The sequence below is a fragment of the Pan paniscus genome, chromosome 4 (genome assembly GCF_029289425.2).
Source record: "Pan paniscus chromosome 4, NHGRI_mPanPan1-v2.0_pri, whole genome shotgun sequence".
Classification (NCBI taxonomy): Eukaryota; Metazoa; Chordata; class Mammalia; order Primates; family Hominidae; genus Pan; species Pan paniscus.
Genome location: NC_073253.2, coordinates 98,428,085 through 98,452,462, shown reverse-complemented (window position 1 = coordinate 98,452,462; position 24,378 = coordinate 98,428,085). Strand labels below are relative to the sequence as shown.

General features: G+C 32.9%; 1 protein-coding gene across 13 annotated transcripts in view; it reads right to left on the bottom strand.

Annotated features, from left to right (window-relative positions):
- Positions 1–24,378, bottom strand: part of PPIP5K2 (diphosphoinositol pentakisphosphate kinase 2) — a 92,549-nt gene that overhangs the window by 44,426 nt on the left and 23,745 nt on the right. For 8 of the 13 annotated variants that reach the window (XM_034960308.3, XM_024928808.4, XM_063604574.1 and 5 more), the window contains exons 6-19: positions 21,655–21,809; positions 20,309–20,410; positions 19,004–19,165; positions 16,941–17,062; positions 15,568–15,669; positions 14,383–14,469; positions 13,572–13,647; positions 13,374–13,483; positions 12,336–12,421; positions 10,026–10,151; positions 9,766–9,887; positions 9,016–9,198; positions 1,006–1,147; positions 31–254 (exon numbers count right to left, since the gene is read on the bottom strand). In XM_034960308.3, the coding sequence (XP_034816199.2) occupies positions 31–254; positions 1,006–1,147; positions 9,016–9,198; positions 9,766–9,887; positions 10,026–10,151; positions 12,336–12,421; positions 13,374–13,483; positions 13,572–13,647; positions 14,383–14,469; positions 15,568–15,669; positions 16,941–17,062; positions 19,004–19,165; positions 20,309–20,410; positions 21,655–21,809 (1,799 nt within the window). The remainder of the gene's footprint in view (positions 1–30; positions 255–1,005; positions 1,148–9,015; positions 9,199–9,765; positions 9,888–10,025; positions 10,152–12,335; positions 12,422–13,373; positions 13,484–13,571; positions 13,648–14,382; positions 14,470–15,567; positions 15,670–16,940; positions 17,063–19,003; positions 19,166–20,308; positions 20,411–21,654; positions 21,810–24,378) is intronic. The other 5 variants (XM_063604578.1, XM_063604580.1, XM_063604575.1 and 2 more) reach the window with 1 other exon arrangement.

Below are 24,378 nucleotides of genomic sequence, written 5' to 3'. Positions count from 1 at the left end.
ATAAGAAATTGATTCTTAAGAATGACTTACCTGAGGGATAACAATATCTGCTAATGCCTTCGAAAGCCTATATAATTCCATTGTGTTTTCTAATTTCAAGGAACCATTATGCTGGACATCATATTTTATACAGTCATATATGTCAGGGATTTTACTAATATCATATCTTCCATTCTTTGTTTTAAAGTCTTTCTCTAACTTGGACCATCTACGTAGCATAAGCTCCAATGTTTCACTATGGTAAAGCTGAATATCTAAAACAACATAACATTTTTAGTTTATGCAACTTAAAAATCTGATTTAGAATATATATTAATATGTTAATAATTAGAAACTTTTTAAAGTGTCAAAAATACAACTGTATGAAGTTAGAGAGTTACTATAGGCATACGCTACTAGCAACCATATATTTTTTAGACTTAAAGGGTTAGGAACTAGGCTTAGACTTTTTCCATATATTATAGACTTTAATAACAATAAGAAGAAAAAGAGCAACAATTTTAACAAAGCTCTTTTAAGCTCGTATATTTTCAATTTTCAATACTGTTATTCTTATTAGACTCACATAACTAAGTGAATAGGCAGACTAGCAGAGGAACATTAGACATTAAAAATAGTCCAAATGATCCATTTTCTGCCAGAAAAAAACCCAAGATGCCAAAGTTGTCTGAGTTACTAACCAAGTAAGCTTTGGGGCCAGAGCCTAGATCACTTTCCTGTTGCTTGCTCCTTCTTATTACCCTATCTACTCACTGCTTAACTATATAGCAATGCTGCATAATAAGATAATCAAATGAGAATATTTTATTTTCTCTTTCACGCTGTCATGGATAAAAACCACTATAACTTAGCCATTATTTTTTTGCTTGATATACATTAACTCATACTATACATAGCTCTCAAGAGAGGCTTGATTTCTTACAGCAAGATTGGTGCATCATATATTAAATGCTTAATTGAATAGCAACTTTTATTTGTTCTATGCTCTAAGAAAAACATATTTACCTGATGATTTAGGATCTTCCATTCGATGTCTGATTTGAGAAGTCAAACTCTGAATTAAGGAATAAACTTTATCACAGGTCTTCACAGGGTTTTTAATTAAATGCATTGATTTGATAAGAGAAATGCTTCCAGATGGAGTAAGCTACAAATGAGTAAAGTATATATTTTATATCTGGTTATGCCTAATTGTCTAAGAGAACAATATACATATACAAAATTTTCCAGTAGCTGGAGAATAATTCCATAGCAGAAATTAAAATGACCACAAAATACAGTTGACCCTTGAACACCACAGGTTTGAACTGCAAAGGACCACATATATGCAGGGTTTTTCCCTAAAAGTTACACCAAAATGTACTGTTTCTCCTGCCTCCCCTTCCACCTCCTTCACCTCTTCCACCCTTGAGACAGCATGACTAACCCCTCCTCTTCCTCTTTCTTTTCAGCCTACTCAATGTGAAAATAAAGATGAAGACCTCTAAGATGATCTACTTCCCCTTAAGGCATAGTAAATATATTTTCTCTTCCTTATAATTTTCTTAATAACATTTTCTTTTCTCTAGCTCACTCTAGAATTTTCTTAATATTTTCTTTTCTCTAGTTCCCTCTATTGTAAGACTAGAGCATATAATACATATACAAAATACTGGGGAACTTCCAGAAAGTATGTGGAAAAATTGAATTAAAAGATAAAAGTAAAAAACTTTATTTCTCAACCTAAGGTCTGTCAGGGTCAAGACACTTTTGTAAGCGATGATACCAGCCATTTAGTCTATTCCTAAAATATGGAGGATCCTGGGAATTTACCCACGTCAATGCAGACTTTTTACATTATTAACTGAAGAAAAATGAGTGCCCCTTAAATATTTTTTTAAGATTAGGAAACAAACAGAAGTCAGAAGGAGCCACATCAGGATGACAAGGTAGATTCCTAATGATCTCCCACTGAAACTCTTGCAAAACTGCCCTTGTCTGAGAGGAATAAGCAGGAGCATTGTCATGATGGAGGACTCTGTAGTGAAGATTTTGTGGGTGTTTTCTACTAATGCTTTGGCTAACTCTCTCAAAACAATCTCATAATAAGCAGATGTTATTGCTTTTTAGCACTCCAGAAAGTCAGCAAGCAAAATGCCTTGAGCGTCCCAAAAAACTACTGCCATGACCTCTGCTCTTGACCAGTCCGCTTCTGCTTTGACTGGACCAATTCCACTTCTTGGTAGCCATTACTTTGATTGTGCTTTATCTTCAGGGTCATCCTGGTAAAACCAGTTTCATCTTCTGTTACAATTCTTCAAAGAAATGCTTTGGGATCTTCATCCCACTTGTTTAAAATTTCCATCGAAAGCTCTGCTACTGTCTATAGCTGATCTGAGCACAATGGTTCTGGCACTCTAAGCAGAAAGTTTGCTCAACTTTAATTTTTCAGTCAGAATTGTGTAAGTTAAACCAACTGAGATGTCTACGGTACTGGCTATTGTTTCTGCTGTTAATTATTGGTCTTCCTCAATTATGGCAAGAACAAGATTAATTTTTTCCTTGCAAAATTGATGTGGATGGTCTGCCTTTGAGGGCTTCATCTTCAACATCATCTCGTCCCATCTTAAAACGAGTTATCCATTTGTATACTGCTGATTTCTTTGGGAAACTGTTCCTATAAACTTTTTGTAAAGTATCAATGATTTCACCATTTTTTTCACTTAAGCTTCACCATAAATTTGCTGTTTGTTCTTGTTTCAATTTTAGCAGAATTCATGTTGCCCCTCGCAGGGGCTCTCTTCAAACTGATGTCTTACTCTTGTTAGTGCCTCAAACTAAATCCTGTTCAGACACGTCATAACAAGATAATACAAGATTATTTTAGTGTAAAAAAAAAGTTGAAATTTGTGTATAGTTTTTTCATAATGAGCATTCATATATGTTCATTGTTCACATTATTGCTACGGCTTCCAGTCAAAGGTAGGCTTAACTTGGTAGTTAAGTTTTTGCAGAGTCAAAAGTTATACACGAATTTTTTTACTGTGAGGGGGACTGGCACTTCTAACCCCAACATTGTCTAAAGGTGAACTGTATAGTAATGAGATCAAGGAGGAAGTAAAAGACTCAGAATTCATGTTAAAAAATATTAAACCTTATCTGTCTTATCAATAAAGAAAATTTAGCAGAAATACTCTAACTTAATGGAATTTGATGACAATCTGCTGACTCTGTTAACATGTAAATATGGTTCTGACCACTTGACATATATTTACATGTAATAACTCTAGGCATCTATTATTATCTTTTCCCAGATGAGTGACTTACCTGAGGTTAAGCTACTTGCTTAAGATCAAACCACTAGGATGTAAAGGAGTAGGACTCAAATGCAGGTAGTCTGGCTACAGACTGGTGCTCTAAACCACTATCCTGTTATGCCTTTGTAATGAATTTGTAATGAATTTTTTGAATAAAAGCCATCAATAAAAATATAGTTCCACATTCCAGTTTTGACATTTAGCTTGGCAAGTTATTCAACCACATTAAGTAAGTTTCTACAAATATAAAAAATGTCAAGTACAATTCTACTTCTGGTTATAATAAACTAGGTAGTTTGGACCAATATATCCACTGAAGGGAAGTAAAAATTCTGGGCAAAGAATATCTATATGTATGCTTTAAGGAATCTGTGAAATAACAAGGTGGTAAAGAATTATGGAAGCAAAACTCAAAGGTCAGTGATCCAGAAAGTGAGCCTAGAATTTAAGGCTGTTTCTCCACTGGAAACATTTATATTTATGAATATAATAAATGACTCCAGTCAAAAGAGTGCATAAAGGAAAATATACGGCCTAGGGTGCACATTTTGTAAAAGACAGAACATTAATAACTTAGTAAGTATTCACCTGGTGTTATTAATTTCGAGAATCAGAAAAATAGCAAAATAAAACTAGAGAGGTAGAAGAAATAAAATATTAAGCAATGAGAATTAATCAAATGGAAAATAAGCATATAATTCAGAGACCTAACAAATCTTAACAATGGTTCTTTGAAAGGACTAATAAACTAATCAACCATGGTGAAACTGATCAAGAAGAAAAGGAAAAAAGTATAATGTTATGAAAGAAAAAGGGATATCTCTATAGATCCTACACAAATTAACAAAGAAATTATGAACAAACTTCTAAAAAATGTAATTTAATAATATTGACATAAACATAACTGAGAAGTACTAAACTATTCTGAAATCCATAATTAGAAACTTTCCCACAAAGAAAACACCCACAGGATTTACCATACTATTTACTAGTAAAGTTTACCAAAAATTTAATGAAATATTTGTACATATACTATTCTCCTCAAATAGGAAGCATTCCCTAACTAATTTTACAAGACTAGCATAATCCTGACATTGAAATAAGACACAACAAAAATAAAAAAGTAAAGGCCAATCTGACTCATGAACATAGATTCAAAATTCCTAACCAAAATTTCAGCAAACTAAAATCAGTGATATGAAAGAAAAAGATCATACATGGAAAAGCTGAGGATATTCTAGAACCAAGGTTAGTTTCACATTCAAAAAACTGTAAGATATAACAGATGAAAGAAAATATGATAAAATTCAGTACGTTTTTATAATAGAAACTCAGCCAAATAGAAACAATGAAATTTCCTTATTTTGAAGAAGGGCAGCTATATAAAATATCTACAGAAAACTTTATATTTAATGTACAAGTGTTACTAGAAATGCTACTTTTATTTAATATTATTTTGAGGGTCCTAGCTATGGAAAGCAAGAAAAAGAATTTTTAAAAAACAAAGATTGGAAAAGAAAAAAAGTATAGATGTGCTGTTAAAGAATGAAACAAATCTAGATAAATTATTAGAACTAATGAGTTCGACAAGGTTGACGCCTATAATCTCAATATTTTAAAACTAATTATATTTCTATATAGCAACAACAGAGAATAAAACTTTTAAAGAGGGCCCATTTATAATTGCACAATATCGATCAACTTAGCCTAAATCTAACAAAGATGCACAAGAACTCTGTGAAGTAAATTATAAAACATTATTGAAAGATATTAAAGAATATCTAAATAAATGAGCTACACTACATTCACAGATTGAAAGACTAGAGAAAAAAATGTAAATTTGCACAAACTACAGATACAATACAACCTAAATAAAAAATCCCAACAGTATTTTTGACCAGCTTGTTTTAAAATTTATATGAAAATGCAAAAAAAAAAAAAAAAAAAAAAAAACACTTGAAGAAGGATCCATTTGGGTGTTGGGAGGTATTATTCATTGGCACAGGGATCAACAAACAGAATACAGGGTCCAGAAACAGATCACACATATATAATAAATATGGTACTTCTGAGTAATGGGAAAGAATAGTCTTTTCAGTATGTTCTGCTGGGACACCCAGATGTATATATAGTTGCAGGGGAAATAACAACCTTGACATTCTTAGCTCATAGCATACACAAAAGTCAATTTTATCTGGATTACAGATAAATGTGAAGAGCAAAACAGTAAGTTTATAGAAGATATATATATCTTATGGCCTCTTCTCCGAAAAAGATATCTTAAACAATATATTAAAATGCATTGACCCTAAGGGGAAAAAAATGAACTTGGAAATCATGAAAAACTATAACTTTTGCTTATCAAAAGATATTATTGGCTGGGCGTGGTGGCTCATGCCTGTAATTCCAAAGCCTTGGGATGTCAAGACAGGAGGATCACTTGAGGCCAAGAGTTCGAGACTAGCCTGGGCAACACAGTGAGACCCAGTCTCTACAAAAACTTAAAAAGTTAGCTGAGCATGGTGGCGTGCACCTGTAGTCTCAGCTACTCAGGAGGCTGAAGCAGGAGAATTGCTTGAGCCCAGGGGTTTCAGGCCGCAGTGAGCTATGATCACACCACTGCACTCCAGCCTGGGTGACAGAGCAAGACATTGTCTCTACAAAACAAAAAAACAAAAACAAAAAAAAGAAAACACATCATGACATCATTAAGGCTCAGAGTAGGTGGTGTTAACTTTATGTTATCTACATGTAACAATGAACTCATATCCAGAATACATAAAGAACTTCTACCATCCAAGAAGAAAAACATAGACAATTCACAGAAAAAGGACAAGAGACTTGTCCTCATTCAAGAGGATATCTAAATGGTCAATAGACATTGAAGCCACAATAAAGTAAATTCTAGGTATATCCACCAGAATGACCAAAATGGAATCATCTGAGAATCCCAAGAATGGAGAATATGTGGAGCAATGACAACTATCATTGACCTCTGGTGGGAGTGTAAATTAGCTCAATAGCGTTAGAAAACACCAAAGGCAGTGGCAACAAAAGCCAAAATTGACAAATGGGATCTAATTAAACTCAAGAGCTTCTGCACAGCAAAAGAAACTACCATCAGAGTGAACAGGCAACCTACAGAATGGGAGAAAAGTTTTACAATCTACTCATCTGACAAAGGGCTAATATCCAGAATCTACAAAGAACTCAAACAAATTTACAAGAAAAAAACAAACAACCCCATCAAAAAGTGGGCGAAGGATATGAACAGACACTTCTCAAAAGAAGACATTTATGCAGCCAACAGACACATGAAAAAATGCTCATCATCACTGGCCATCAGAGAAATGCAAATCAAAACCACAATGAGATACCATCTCACACCAGTTAGAATGGCAATCATTCAAAAGTCAGGAAACAATAGGTGCTGGAGAGGATGTGGAGAAATAGGAACACTTTTACACTGTTGGTGGGACTGTAAACTAGTTCAACCATTGTGGAATACAGTGTGGCGATTCCTCAAGGATCTAGAACTAGAAATACCATTTGACCCAGCCATCCCATTACTGGGTATATACCCAAAGGATTATAAATCATGCTGCTATAAAGACACATGCACACGTATGTTTATTGTGGCACTATTCACAATAACAAAGACTTGGAACCAATCCAAATGTCCATCAATGATAGACTGGATTAAGAAAATGTGGCACATATACACCATGGAATACTATGCAGCCATAAAAAATGATGAGTTAATGTCCTTTGTAGGGACATGGATGAAGCTGGAAACCATCATTCTCAGCAAACTATCGCAAGGACAAAAAACCAAACACTGCATATTCTCACTCACAGGTGGGAACTGAACAATGAGAACACTTGGACACAGGAAGGGGAACATCATACACCGGGGCCTGTTGTTGGGGTGGGGGTTGGGGGGAGGGAAAGCATTAGGAGATATACCTAATGTAAATGACGAGTTAATGGGTGCAGCATACCAACATGGCACATGTATACATATGTAACAAACCTGCACGTTGTGCACATGTACCCTAGAACTTAAAGTATAATTTAAAAAAAAAAAAAGAATGAAAAGACAAAAAAAAAAAAAAAAAAACCAGTTTGACATTACCTGCTAACATTGTAAATAAGTATACCATGGTCACAATAATTCCACTCCTACAATATACCCAAGAGAAACGTATGTTCATTGCACAGGTGCCATACCAGGATATTCATGGCAACTTTAATCCTAACAGTCCAAAACTCTAACAATAATAGAAAGCATATATAAATTGTAATATGTTCATAAAGTAGTACATGGGTCAACAAACTATAGCCTGCAGGTCAAATGTGGCCTGTTACACAGGCCATGAGCTAAGAATGGTTTTTACATGCTTAAAAGGCAGTTAAAAAAAAACAAAAACAATATGCAACAGAGACCATATTTGGACTGCAAAGTCTAATTTTTTTAAATAAAATGTTTACTATCTGGCCTTTTACAGAAAAGTTCTGCCAACCCTGAAATGGAATACAGCAAACACAGCAATGATTATTAACTAACTATGACCATTACTTAATATGGTTGAATTTCACAAATAAAATATTAAATAAAAGAAGCCAAATATAAAATAAAACAGGTTCTATGAACCTTAAAAAATAGCCAAAGTGAATTAATACTGTAGAGCCATTATAGAAAACAGTATGAACATTGCTCAAAAAACTGAACACAGAATTACCATATGATCCAACAATCCCAATACTAGGTATACAGCTAAAGGAAATGAAATCGTATGTCAAGGAGATATTTGCATTCCCATTTTTATTGTAACACTGTTCACAATAGACAAGATCTGGAATCAACCTGTCCAATAACAGATGAATGAATAAAGAAAGTGTAGTATATATACAAGATGAAGTATCATCATCTAGCCTTAAAAAAGAAGGAAATCCTATCATTAACAACAACATGGATGAACCTAGAAGACACTATGTTAAGTGAAATAAGCCAGGCACAGAATGACAAATATGTATAATCTCACTTATATGTAGAATCTAAAAAAGTTAAACTTAGAGAAGCAGAGTAAAATGATGGCTACCAGAGGCTGGAAAAGGAAGGGGTTGGGAAGATGTTGGTCAAGGGATACACAATTTCAGTTGGATAGAAGGAATAAGTTCAGGAGCTCTATTGTACAACATGGTGATTATAGTAATAGCAATATATTTTATCCTTGAAAATTGCTGAGTAGATTTTAAATGTTCTCATCACAAAAAAATAAGGATGTGAGGTAATACATATGTTAATTAGCTTAAGTTAGCCATTTCACAATGCATATATATTTTAAAACATGTTGTGTCATAAACATATATAATTTTAATTTGTCAATTAAAATCAATAGATTTAAAGTTAGAAAAAAGCCAAAAATTAGACTACACTGGTTAGAGACTATACTTATTATTCAAGTAAGTATTCTGGATATGAAAAGAATATAAAAAGTCAGGACAGTAGTTTTTTTGAGGAGGTAGGGAATGGGTTGCGATTGAAAAGGGGCATACAGAAGCCAAAGTTGTTCCAATGTTCGATTTCTTTACCTGGAGGATGATAAGATGTGTATTTGCTTTATAATATAATAAGCTCTACATGTATGTTTTATGCACTTATCACTTTTCTGTGTGTGTGTAATATTTCACAATATAAGAGTTTGCTAAGACCCACCTTTTCATAATCTTCAGCAGTAAAATCTCTGTCTTTCTGAAGTATTTCATGAAGCCTTGCCTTCACACGTTGCTGACAACTGCTCAGAGAGTCACTATCACTATCCAAAAGACCGTTCATATTTGCACTTTTCACCATTTGAACAAGAATGGGTGTAAGCTCTCCTTCCAAAGCTAAAAGCCCCTAAGCATATTAAATAAAGAAAACACGAATTTAAAAAATTAATACGTAAAATATTTTGTTACATACTGATTTTCATAAAGTATAAGTTAAGTTTACCATAAATAAACTTTATTAATACTACAGTTCATTATTGTCATTTTAGAGTTTTACTTGAAAGTTCCAAATACAGAATTTTTAAATATTCCTTGGTTAAAAAAATTTTGTTTTTTTTTGAGACAAGGGTCTGACACTGTTGCCTGCGGTAGAGTGCAGCGGTGTGATTTTGGCTCATTGCAGCCTTGACCTCCTGGGCTCAGGTGATCCTCCCATCTCAGCCTCCTGAGCTGCTGGGACTACAGGTGTGAACCACTACACCTGGCTAATTTTTATTTTTTAAATTTTTTTGCAGAGACAGGTTTCGTCATGTTGCCCAGGCTGGTCTCAAACTCCTGGGCTCTAGTGATCTGACACCTCAGCCTCCCAAAGTGCTAGGATTACAGGTGTAAGCCACTGCGCCCAGCCAAAAATGTTTTAAGATACAATATTAGATTAAAAACTCTAATAATTCTAAAAAAAAATTATTTATACCTTTGCAAAAGCAGCTGCAGTCATCTGGACTCGTCCTTCATCAGAGGCATATATTTTGAGGTCATGTCTGTAGGTGCTATGTAATCTAAGTAAACCACAACCAGGAAATCCTGCATAATCTCCTGAAAATAAATCCTCAAATCACTTCAGCTATATTTTCATTTCATTGTATTTCTATAAATATTTAATAACATCACAAATGAGGATTTCAAAATACAATTTATGAAATTAGTCAAATTAAAGAAAACTCTAAGATTTACCTTGACCTCCAGGATACATACACCTGAAGGCTCTTCCAAGTTCTTCAGCCTGGACCCTGCCTGCAGGAGTTAATTCACCTCCCCATTTTAGAACCAAAAGTAAAGATGGTTCTTCTCTTCGGCTGTCTATGACACATATGAATGAATAAAACAAATGTTAAGTTTATTTCTTTAAACAGACTTAAGATTCATTTTTTCTCTGTGCTCTCTTCTGCAGTGAAATATGGCCCATATGTAAGATATTTTCTTCCTTAAATGCTGTTGCATGTATGTTCCTTAATGCCGTTTGTAGGCAGTTGCTTCTGTAAGGAATACTCCCTTGCTATACCTGTTTAAATCTTACTGAAATTTGAAAATCTCTCTCATACTTTAGAAAAATGGCTCCCAATTTTCTTCAGGGATGTAAGGTTTCTCCCTTGCCTGCTCTCATAGTAATTTTTTCATTGTACTGAATTTAGTTGTGCTATGTCTGCTGGATTAACAGCTCCTTGATGCCCGAATCCAGGTTTTATCTGCCTTGCTATCAAGCACCCTTTGCAGTGCTGTCCCATGAAAGAAAATACATTAGTTGAAGTGAAGAAGATATATATTTTTTTGTTTTTTTTTTTTTGAGACAGAGTCTCGCTTGGTTGCCCTGGCTGGAGTGCAATGGCACGATCTTGGCTCTAAAGGCGCCTGGCTAATTTTTGTATTTTTAGTAGAGACGGGGTTTCACCATGTTGGCCAGGCTGGTCTCGAACTCTTGACCTCAGGTGATCCACCCACCTCGGCCTCCTAAAGTGCTGGGATTAAGGCGTGAGCCACTGCACCCGGCCAGATACATATGTTTTTAAGATTGGAAATCGGTGATTTGCATCATTTTTAGGAAGATGTGAGATGACAGAGCCTAACATTTATTCTAATTTAAATTTTATGCAATCTAATAAATTTTACGCAAACAAAAGGTATTCAAGAGCAGCTTTTTAAATTTGAAATTGTGGAATCTCTGCATGTTACACATCAGAGTATTTTCTTAAACAAAGAAAATACCATGTTAATGAGTTTCTGTACTTAATTTTGACCTACTCCTTTTCATGGTATTAAGATCTGCGTTGGGTTCTGAAAAAAAAAGTAATTCAAAAATAAGCATTATAAGCACTAAAAGAACTTAATAATCATTCTTTAAAGGTGAGAGGAAATCACCCCTTCCCCTGCAGCAAGTTAGCGGTTCTGTGAGCTTTGTCATGTAGACCAATATTAATTTATGGAAAGAAAGTTAGTTACCTAACTTTTTAAATTATTTGCTTATAGAATGTTTTTGATGATAAATACTAAGATATAGAAAATTAACCTGTATTACTATTAACCACAAAATGTGATAAGAGCAATATATCAAATGTTAAACTAAATATATAAAGATTATTATAAATTTGTGTCTGCATTTAAGATAATCATTAATTTTTGCTACTATAAGTAATACCACTATGAATATCCCTATAGATAATCTTTCCCTGAACATCTGATTACTTCTTTGGGTTAGATTCTGATAAGCAGAATTCAGGTCAAAGCATAAGTACATTTTCTGAAGTTTTTGATATATTGCCAAGTTACGTTTCAAAACACTGTGCCAATTTATACTTCTACTATAGACTGAAATCCCGTCTCAATGAATTCTCATCAGCACACTTTATTACCAGTTTAAAACAGAAATGAAGAAAACACTTTGCCAATATGATAGGCAAGACAGATTATTATTACTATCACTATTATTTTATTGGTCATCTGCATTTCTCTATGAAATGACTTCCCCAATCCCTACCCTTTTCTTTTGTAAGGTAAATGCATTTATGAATGTGGATACTGTCTGCTCTTAGGAGACCAAACTTGTTTAAAGACTTACTCTGCTTTACTGGGTGGAAGAAAATACCCATTTATTTTAGAAACAGGTTAATTGTATATTTTTTCAAAGTCTTTTTGTATTTCTTGGCCTTTCTTCTTATATACTCTGCCCTCTACTATCAAAAGGTGATGTAAGGAGCCCATTAAATAACACTTAGTTATAAATAAATAAGTTTTCCGAAACAATCCCACAGTTAAAAGGAATTCCTGTGCAGTTTTCAGAACAATAAAATCTATCCTTTATTTAAAGAATAGGTAATTTTAGAATTGTATCCTTTATTTAAAGAAAAGGAAGCACAGCTAATTCCTCTTTATTTTTCCTCACCATGCCATTCCCTAAACTACTAAGCAAAAGATGGTCCAAAGGTAATCAACAGTGAATAACAAGTTACTACATATAAAACTACTGTATAAGCATTAAGAATAACATACCCTCCTCTTCACTAGATGTTTTAGGACAACCATGAGGGAGATAGGTCAACTGAACCTTACGATTTATTCCAGAAAAATGACCATACCTGAAAAATAAAACGATAAACAGAATAGAACATGTAGGGAAAAACTAATTCTCACATATTCATGCTCCCTTTTATTTGTAACTGCCTGTTTAATTCTTCGAAATATTCTATCAAAAAAAAAATTGTACCATATATAATCATTCTAACCACATTAAAAACAAAAATGTTTTTCTAAAAATTACAGGCGTGGGTGCCATGGCTCAAGCCTGTAATCCCAGCACTTTGGGAGGCCGAGGTGAGTGGATGACTTGAGGTCAGGAGTTCGAGACCAGCCTGGCCAACATGGTGAAACTGTCTCCACTAAAAATACAAAAATTAGCCAGGCATGGTGGTGTGTGCCTGTGGTCCCAGATACTTGGGAGGCTGAGGCATGAGAATTGCTTGAACTTGGGAGGGGGAGAGGTTGCAGTTAGTTGAGATCACACCACTGACTCCAGCCTGGGTGACAGAATAAGACCCTGTCTCAAAAAAAAAAAAAAAAAAAAAAAAGACAACTCTGAAGAGATAAAGTACAGAAATATGTAAAAACACAGATGTATGTGTTTTAAGAAATAAAGGAAATAAGATTGTAAGAGCTTAAAAATGTAAAGCTGTAACAGGAATATTGGTGGGTATCCATTTTACTTGATTAAGGCAAAATTCAAATTTTTTATATTTAAACTGCAATGAATCTATGGTCAAGTTAGCAATGTGGCCTTCATTCTAAGCAGTATTTCACAGAAGACACAAATTTGATGTCCTTGTTTAATCTTCTCACCAAAATTCAAACTAAAGCTAAAACCTTCAATACAACAATCTATTTTTTTCACATTAGATTTTCCTTCATGTCTCAACTACAGTAACAAAGAGTAAAAAGATCAGACTGTGAAAGTAATTAAAATGGAAAATCACATACATAAAAAAGAAGAGCTATATGTAGTACCACAATTAAGCGTTTCAAAAAGATACTCACATCTCTAATACAGTCTTAAGTTGTTCAAGTTTTGGCTTGTTTTCTTCAATTTCAGAATCATTATTTTGCCCTAGCTCCATAAGAAGCTGTCGTGCAATATCTAGCACTTCCTATAAAATAAATTAACAAAAAATTGAATTTTTATGTAATTTCACCACTAAAAAATTTAAAATTAAACAAGAAAGCAAATACACTTGCCTGTAACTGTTTTGGTTTTTTGAGTTTTAATTTCCCTGATTTATATCCATCACACTTTTCAAAAAGATCAAAAAATCTTATAAAAAAGACAGAACACTGTTAGTCACTTGCAATAATTAACATTACCAATATATGTTTAAACTAACAAATAATAAATGATAAGCTATGGGACTAGAACTTGGGATCTAAGGATTTCAAGTACTGTGTTTCCTCTTTCACTGTACATGTTGCTGCTCAACTTTGATTGATAAAACTTAGTACTTTCCTAAATGATACCAAACTAATAATCACCATACTACTTTTCAAAGTTTTTTCACGGAAACCAAACATACAATTATAGTTCATAATATTATATATTTTCTGAAGTCATTGCATATACATTGAAAATTACTTGTGTCAACACATACTTAATGGCTCAGGGTTTTCAAATTTTATCATCTCCAAACCAAACACTGGATAGAAATAACAGAAACTTTCATTCTACTAATTTTCTTCTAAAAGGCTGAGGGATTACTCACTCTCAGAATGCAATACAAGAGAGTGATAAGCAAAGATTAAATAGAACACCTTTATGACAATAAATGAAAGCCAGGGCAGACTGATGATATTTATGAATATTGCCACAATAATTTTAGATGCTAATGAACATATTTTAAATGGATTTTGTACACACCCACTGGTTTAAATATAAATGGCCAAGAGATAGTAGATAAAAGTTTTTCTATATGATGTATTAATCAAAAGAGTTGATCACTTATCAGAAATCTTAAAATTATATCATGCATGTTAAATTATTCATCTTAAAACATACTTCTGATGTCTCACTTCCATTTTCATTTTTTGTTTTGGTGTTCGATCCCCATGACGTATAACAGCTATGACACATCTAAGTTCCATCCTAAAATGAAAAAATATATATGTTCTTAATTCTCTAAAAAAGATTTGTGTTGTATAATTCAGATTAATATGAACATTTAGTCATCTATTTAAAGCCATCTTTTACCATTTCAAGATCTTTCCCATGAAGAATAATACTTATAACAATCTAGTTTTAACTTTATGAAATAAAATTCAAAAAGAACTTAAGAAGCTGGGGGAGGGAGGTGATATTAAGCTATATAATAGAATACAACCTTTTCTTCTCTAGAAATGGCTACATTAACTCTGGGATAAAAGTAGATGGACTACAATTTCTGAGCTTTCTTAAATATCTGATCCATAGCATTAGGTCACTACAGACTGAGACTTCATTAAATCAAAATAAAACTTTACATGATGGTTGCTATATTTATATATTTGCTAAGTTTTGCCCATGTAAGGAGAACAAGTATTTACAACTCAAATTACTGGAAGATAAAATCATCTTAGAAGCATGCTAGAATTCAGAGGTATAATCTAGTGTGTGCTGAAGTGTGAACTGCAGAACATAACCCTGCAGGATTATCAATTGAGTTACCTGAAAAAAATTTTATTTAACACTTGCGTGTTAAATCAGTATGAAAAATGCTGATTAAAAACAAAATTAGTTTCCCCCATCATCAGTACGTCTCAGGATATTCAACATGTTAATATAAATATCTAAGTTGTGAAAAAAAAGCATTCAGTCAACTGACATGAATTTAAAGGAATAATTTTCAGTAAGAGAATGTTATAAAACATTTTGGCAATACTGGTATAATTATGCAAGATATGACTTGAGAGAGCAAAAGTTGTAAGACCACTATGAACCTTTAAGTAACATTCCTATTGGTACCTTTTTTATTTTTATGGCTTGATTAAACAATTCTATAATTATCCAGGCATGTTTCAGTAGTTTATTTGTAACAATTAGTGGACCCTTATAAATACGTATAATCTACTCCTCTATCTTCAAGCTGAATCATATGAAATCATACACACTAAAGTGTCTAATCATCATTCAGAAATTTAATTTTTATCCTAATAGCACAGATGGCAAGGAAAACTCAATTTCTAAATGAAAATAATTCAGACTTACATAGTTCCAGATGTAGTTGGTACAATTGGGATATCTTCAGCTTCTAAGGGTATTGACCATGGAATATGAAATTGTGGAGCAAGTTCTCGCATTACAATATTTCTTCAAGACAAAAGAGAAAAGATTTAAAATTAGTACGTTTTAAGACAAAACTGGGTACTTAATGAGAATGAGAGAGAATCATAAGAGTTAAACTATCTAGTGATTACATCACATAAAAGATAACCCACAGAATCAATTCTGATCAAGAAAAAATAAAAATCAGCAGTTCTAAATTGATGTATTAGACACATCAATGGGATTTCACAAATTTGAGATTATTTACTTTAGTTTTAAAATATCAATCAACATTGGATTCAAAGAAATCACTACAATTACATCACATCTAACTACATACATTCTGAAATTCAAGATTGTCTCTTCTGTGTGGCTACTGATAAATTCTTATCACTTTATTGAACATTGATAATGCTACTCTAAATATTGTTCATCTTAACAAATCACTACTATACTAATAGGGTTAAAAATGGAAAAATGTTTACTTTTTGGCTTTGTTTAAATTTAGCACTTATTTATGCTAAAATTTAGTAAACTCTCCCTTACATCACTTTAAGGGTAAGTTTGTAAATCTTTGAAACATACTGTGGGTTAAATGTTCTTAATCTGAAAATCTGAAATCCAAAACACTTCTGGTCCCATGCATTTTGGATAAGGGATACTTAACCAGTATAAATGCTAGCTCCAATTATCGAACATTTTTTAATGTAAGTTTCCTATGGATTTGTCATATATACCTGGAAATGTCTTAAAAATAGTTATTGCCTTGCTAGTCTTCTGAATCAAGGTATAAAGAAAAGAGGTTGAAGAATATAAAAATGGCATTTCTACCTACAATAATTTTTTTACATTCACTTGATAATCTTATGAAAATATCATCAAGTAACATACGCTTGTAGAATGAATTGTCATGCAAAAGAGTCATGAATTCTAAATATTTCTATTTTACTCTGTTTATTTCATGAATGTTAATTTTGTCCATTAAGTAGAAGAAAACCTTTTCCACTATAACTACATGGCAAAAATTTGAGGAATAAAGTATTCTAACAAATAAACTTTTGACTAATAATCAACATGTTATAGTATTTGTAAACATATGAAGTTAAAGGTTTTCATCTATACTGATCATAAATTAATCTGTCTTTGATAAGCCAAAGTATAATTCAGGATCTGGCATAGTCTCTGGGGGTATCATTTTATGAACACTGATCTTTACTCTAGAATGCTTAAAAACCCTGACCATTTAATGTTAACAGTTATTTGGTTTCTGAATAACTAGTATATGAAGGTAAAAAGAAAAATTTAAAAATTCTTACCCAAGTATTTTTGCACAGTCATCATAATACTTCATGGAATTTTTCACAAAACTGAAGCCATTGACATCACAGACATAGGACTGTCCATTGGCCCGTAACAAATCAAAGCCACAAACTGTTTGCTATTTAAAATAAGTTATAAACTTTAAGGTTTTATTTAAATTATTAAGATTCACAGTTTTCTAGTCCTATCAGAACATATCAAATTTTATAAATGCTTAAAAATATATTACTATATAGTGGTTTACTTCATAATAAGAAATGAAAGAAATTACTTATTCATAACTTGAGCACTCCGAAAATACATTATAGAGGCTATATGATTATTTAAGTCTTTCATCACAAAGTAGATGTAGAACAATAATGCATAAGGGGCTACAGAGGCCCAAAAATAATATATTTGATCACAAAGTTCTTCAATTAACATTTAGTTTAAAAACAAAAGCAAAATTTTTAAAGGATCTCATAAAAAAAAAACTTGGCACTAGCAGAAATTACACCATGTTAATAAAAAAAAAAAAAAAAAAAAAAAAAGGAGGATGGACGTGGAGAATAGTTTTGAGGACATATTCCAGAGGAAATCTTGTGATCTGTTTTGTTTGGTTTTGAGAGGTAGTGTCGCTCTGTCACCCAGGCTGGAGTGCGGTGGCACAATGTTGGCTCACTGCAACCTCCACTTCCCAGGTTCAAGGAATTCTTGTGCCTCAGCCACTGCAGTAGCTGGGATTACAGGCGTGAGCCACCACAAGGCTAATTTTTGTATTTTTAGTATAGACGGGGTTTTGCTATGTTAGCTAGGCTGGTCTGGAGTTCCTGGCCTCAAGTGATCCACCTACCTCAGCACCCCCAAAGTGCTGGGATTATGGGTGTGAGCCACCACGCCCAGTCGAAATCCTGTGATCTTTTAAACCCCTAATACCACATATTCGTGAACACCTGTAATAAATTTACTTTATCTGGGTGAAGAAAATGGCCAAAAGGCATGAATTTGCCACTCAGGCTCTAAGAACTTTCTGATCTACATTTTAAGTTCAATCATCAGGTATTAGTATAATGTGATTTTTTGTCACAGCTTTCAGAATCCTGGCATAATAAAAGGATTTCTATAAAGCTATTAAAACTTATTTACAGGCTAACATTCCTTCCATGAAAGACACTTCAAATTATTAAGGCACAAAATAATTATTTATTATTTAATAACCAGTAATATATACTAGTCTTTAAGATTTCAAGAAGGTAAAATTTTTATCCTTCATTAAAGGAAGGTTGTAGTACTTCTATTTAAATCTTTACTATACAGTAGTTAGGAAGAAACTTAATATAGATTGAGAGAATTAGTCAAATGTCAGAAGTAAAAAAGTTTTTTTCAAGAAATGGTTTTGGCCGGGTGCAGTGGCTCACACCTGTAATTCCAGCACTTTGGGAAGCCGAGGTGGGCAGATCACGAGGTCAGGAGTTTGAGATGAGCCTGGCCAACGTGGAGAAACCCCCTCTCTACTAAAAATACAAAAATTAGCCGGGCATGGTGGTGGGTGCCTGTAATCCCAGCTACTCTGGAGGCTGAGGCAGGAGAATCGCTTGAACCCAGGAGGCAGAGGTTGCAGTGAGCCAAGATCGTGCCACTGCACTCCAGCCTGGGTGACAGCGAGACTCCGTCTCAAAAAAAAAAAAAAAGAAATGTTTTTATATTGTTTTCATGAACATAGACCACTGAGAACTGTTTTCATTCAACAAAAAAATCTTACCAATTCTATGAAAGTAACACTTAAAGCCAGTTTCAAAAAGTATGCTAGACAATAACCCTAAAACACTGATCAGCTGAGTCATTTCTGAATTTTAATTTTATTTTTAATTTCTGAATAAACTGACCAGGTTTTCTTTTATATAATACAAAAGAATATATTGGCACCACAAGAATCCCTTGAAAAGTACATGAACCATTCAGATGTATTAATTACTTTCTTGGTTTACTTCTCCAATTATAAGCACCAATAATGTCTTAGTCAAAAAAGAAAATTAGAATTTACCTTTATAAGGATCTATAGGCTTGTATAATATCTTACCTTAAAAGCAAGGCAGACTTTCCAAGCAATTAATTTCTCTCGTGCATTGAGAATAACAGGGTATCTTACTTCTTTTCCTTCACTGTCTCGTTCCACCTTGCCATCAAGTGCTGGAGATTTTCGAGCTTCAGCATGGGCATAATCTGGACCCACTGTATAAACCTTTCACAAATGTTTAATAAATGTATAAATATATATATGTATGTGTGTGTGTGTGTGTGTGTGTGTGTGTGTGTGTGTGTGTGTAACCAACAGACAACAAATACAATGAAAAAATTACTAAAAAATAGTTCAGAATCCAGGCTAGTAGACACATCTTTCTATTTTACATGCCCAAATTTTCGGTTCATTGGGAAAGGTTGTAAGTAATCATTATATAGCAAAATTGGTAAAGTGAAGTTTCATTCTCTATAGAAAACTATTATATTGAGTATTACGAGGGAATACTAGGATGTATACAATGTGATCGCTCTCCTCAAATTGTTTTAGTTTAACAAATGAGAGATGCAAATAACTATAAAACTTACAGGAAAAAAAACCTTCCAAAAGAACATCTTTAAAAGGGTGAGGGCATAATCTGAGTGCAGGTAAGAGAAGAAAAGTAAAGGAAAGAGGTATGAACAGCATGATGTATTCAGGTATTGGCAAGTTATCTGATGTAGTTTATACTGTAAGAAATGAGGTTTATAAGACAAAGAGAGGACAGACTGAAATATCTTGTATGGCAGGATTATGAATCTGGTTATTATCCTGTGGTCAATAAGGATCCACTAGAGAATTTTTAAGGATTCATACTCTGATTTATACTTTAGAAAACATTCTGGTTAGAGAGAGAATGGCTGAAGGTAAAGCGATTAAGACCTATTTGTCACCAACTAAAATGACAGACATGTTTTATATCACATCACAGTTGTCACAGATCTCAAAACCTCACTTACACTAATCACTGCTTGGAAACTGTGGTGGTTATTAGACCTTTATCCCTGGTATCTTATTATTTAATGCCCCTTTAAAGACATATTATGTGTAACACAAAGTTGGTTTTTAAATATTTTATTATATTTGAATAAAATTTGTCTCCATCATAATCTTACATGTTTAAAGCATTTAAAAACACTACTCTTAAAAAAGAGTCCATAGGCTTCAGACTGCTAAAGATGTTGATGGTACAAAACATGAGGAATCCCTAATCAAAAAGAAAGAGATCCAGAATAAAGGTTAGATATAGCTAAAGATTAAGTACTTTTTCTGATATCATTGGTAAACTTGAAATATAAAACTAAAATCTATTTTAATCAATCCTACCTTAACATCAGTACCATCTGTGGGCATAAACTCTTCATATATATATGAGCCTGTTTTTCGTACATTGCTTTCTGGAGAATAAACACTACTTCTACTGCCAATCTGAAAACAAAAGATGTCCATCGATATAAAAAAGCAAATTATTTCCCTCATTTTTATGATAAAATGACAAATAGTTTATTTACCATCTATTTCCATCTTAGACATTTTCAAATACATTTTTTAATCCACAAATATTTAACAAAACTTACTATATACTTGGCACTATAGTAGTCTCTATTGTTACCATAACTTATATATTAGAGAACATAGAAATACAATGAACATTAAGAATTATGTTCCTAAGATTCATCCAGGTTGCTGCATGTAACTCAAGCTTGTTCATTTTTACTACTCTAGAATTTTCCACTGTGTAAATACACCAGAATTTATCCATTCTCCTATCAATGTATGTTTAGGTTGTTTTCCAAGCTTTGGTGATTACAACAATGTTGCTTTCAACATTCTTATGTGTCCCAACAGCAAACATGTATGAGTGTTTCTAAGGTATATAATAAAAGTGGAACTGCTCATTAATAGAATGTGCTCATACGCAACTTGTGAAGATAATGAAAAATCTTTATCAACTATTTTAACAATGTCTCATCAGCAATGTGTAAGTTTTCACTGTTCTACATCCTTGTTTACACTTGTTATTGTTAGGCTTCTTAATATCTGCTACTTTAATGGATGTTAAAATGGTATCTCACTGTGTTCTTAATTTGAATTTCCATCAATTGCTATATGTATATGCATTTTACATTCTGATACATTGCTAAATTATGTTGTTAAGAGGCTACATTGCTTTGTATTTCTGCCAACAATGTTTGGTCGTGTGCTTATTTCTCAACTAGCTCAATATTTTTTATCTTTGTCAATCCAAAAAGTAATACAATGTCATTATATCTCAATTTAATTTGCATTTGAGTACAATTAAGTATACTTTCATGTATGTAAAGTTATTAGTGTTACTTTTTCTATGAGCTGTTATTTTTCTGGGCCATTATTCTAAAAGACTGCTACTGCTTAAGTGAATTTCTGGTTTGACAGATGTACAAAATGGGAGGGAAAAGAAAAGTCAAGTATCTTTCCTGGCATTCTGCAGGCAGAAATTCTGCTTAACAACATTAAATAACTAAAATGATGCCATGCTTTTCTAACAAAGTATATCAGTTTTATAAATTTACCTCTAAATGATACATTTTCAAGAGTTCAATATTTAACCGTAATTAAATGCTTGATTGCTTTTAATAACACACGACAATGTATAAAGAAGAGTATTCATACAAAAGTTACAAAGGTGTTACCTTTCTAAAGAGTCTTTGACTTCCACCACCAGCAGAAGTTGGGTAATAAATGTAAACATTGTGATCTTCTGCACTGACTGGCTTTTCTACAAATGGCTTTTGAAAAACTTCCCCATTTACTTCTACATGATCTTCCCCTTCAATCAGATTACATTCTATAAAACAAACACGATTGCAAGAAATATCACATATTCTTATTATATTATCAGGACAGCACATTATTATCGAGGACTTTTTCACTAAAAGACCATGAAAGAAAACTTGGATAATGTACTTACTCGATTTTAATTATCCATGTTTATGTAAATAACATGTGCCAACATTTATGATACATATGGCATTAAAAGCTATAGTTCTTCAAAATTTTACAGACTTACCATTTCACACTACCACACCACAGAATTCAAAGTTAGACGTGAAATTATTATATCAAGAAAGACTGAGAAGTAACTCAAGAATGCCACCATCTTCTGAAAACTGTGAGATTACTCATATCACAGATATCGTAAAACATGAAGTTATTTAAGTTAGAAAGTAACTTATATGCAAAGTAAGCCAGCAATTCAATTAGAAAGTTAATTTTTTATCTCTAGACAAGAAGAGTTTCTTGTTTCAGATGATGATTACTTTATATCTTTTTTAAATGTTATTTTTAATCATCATGGGTACATAGTAGTTGTATATATTTTTGTGGTCCAGGTGAAATTCTGATACAGGCATACAATGTGTAATAATCAAACTGGAATAGTTGGGGTATTCACCATCTCAAACATTTATCATTTCTTTGTGTTAGGAACATTCTAATTTCACTCTTAGTTATTTCAAAATATAAAATAAATTATTGTAAACTATAGTCACCCTATTGTGCTACCAAATACTGGATCTTATTTATTCTATCTAACTGTATTGCTATACTCACTAACTATCCTCACTTCATCCCCGTCATCCTTGCAACCCTTCCCTCCAGTAACAAGTATTCTATGCTCAAGCTCTAAGAGTTCATCTTTTTTTTAAGCTCCCACACGTGAAAACATGCAATATTTCTTTCTTGCCTGGCTTATTTCACTTAACATAAGACCTCCAGTTCCATCCATGTTGTTGTAAATGACAGGATTTCATTATTTTTATAGCTGAATAATATACCATTATCTATAGGTACCACATTTTCTTTATCCATCCATTAATGGACCCTTAGGTTGTTTCTATACTGGCTATTCCAAGTGGTGCTGCAATAAACATGAGTGCAAATATCTCTTCAATATATTGATTTCCTCTTTTTTGGACATATACCCAGCAGTGGGATTGCAAGATCATATGGTAGCTCTATTTTTAGTTTTTTGAGGAACCTCCATTTTGTTCTCAATAGTGGCTTTACTAATTTACATTCCCACCAACAGTATTCCCTTTCTCCACATCCTCACAAACATTTCTTATTGCTTGTCTTCTTGATAAAAGCCATTTTAACTTGGATGAGTTGATATCTCATCACAGATTTGATTTGCATTTCTCTGATGATTGGTGACGTTGAGCATATTTTCATATACCTATTGGCCATTTGTATGTCTTCCTTTGAGAAAAATCTGTTCAAATCTTTTGCCCATATTTTAATTAGATTTTTTTTTTCCTATAGAGCTGTTTGAGCTTCTTATATATTCTGGTTATTAGTCCCTTGTCAAATGGGTAGTTTACAAATATCTTCTCCCATTCCGTGGACTGTCTCTTCACTGTATTGTTTCCTTTGCTGTGCAGAAGCTTTTTAGGTTGATATGATCCCATTGGTATATTTTTGCTTTGGTTGCCTGGGTTTCTGAGGTCTTACTCAAGAAATCTTTGCCCAGACCAGTATCCTGGAGTGTTTCTACAATGTTTTCTTCTAGTAGTTGCATAGCTTCAGGTCTTAGATTTAAGTATTTAATCCATTTTGATTATGTATATGGAGAGAGATAGGGGCCTAATTTGATTCTGGATATAGATATCAAGTTTTCCCAACACTACTTACTGAAGACACTGTCCTATCCCCAGTGGACATTCTGGTCAACTTTGTCAAAAATGAGTTAACTGCAAATGTGTGTATTTTTTCTGGATTCTGCATTCTGTTCCATTGGTCTATATTTTGATGCCAGTACCATCCTGTTTTGGTTACTATAGCTTAGCAGTACAACTTGAAGTCAAATAATGTGATTCCTCCAGTTTTGTTGTTTTTGCTCAGGCTGGCTATGGCTATTCTGAGTTTTTTGTGGTTCCATATAAATTTTAGTTTTTTTTTTCTATTTCTGTGAAGAATGTCTTTGCTATTCTGACTGCATTGAACCTGTAGATGGCTTTGGGTAGTATGGCAATTTTAACAATACTGATTCTTTCAATCTATGAAAATGGAGTATTTTTCCATTTTTTTGTGTGTTCTCTTCAATTTTTTTCATCAGCATTTTATGGTTTTCATTGTAGAAGAGATCTTTCATTTCTTTAAGTGAATTCTGAGGTATTTAATTTATTTGTAGCTATTGTAAATGGGATTACTTTTTTTTTTTTAGTTTCTTTTTCAGATTGTTTGCTGTTCGCATATAGAAATGCTATGGATTTTTGTAAGTTGATATTGTATCCTGCAACTTTACTGAACTTGTTCTAATAGTTTTGTGGTAAAGACTCTAGGATTTTCTAACTGTAAGATCATATCATCTATAAACAAGAATAATGTAACTCCTTTTTTTTCAATTTGGATGCCCT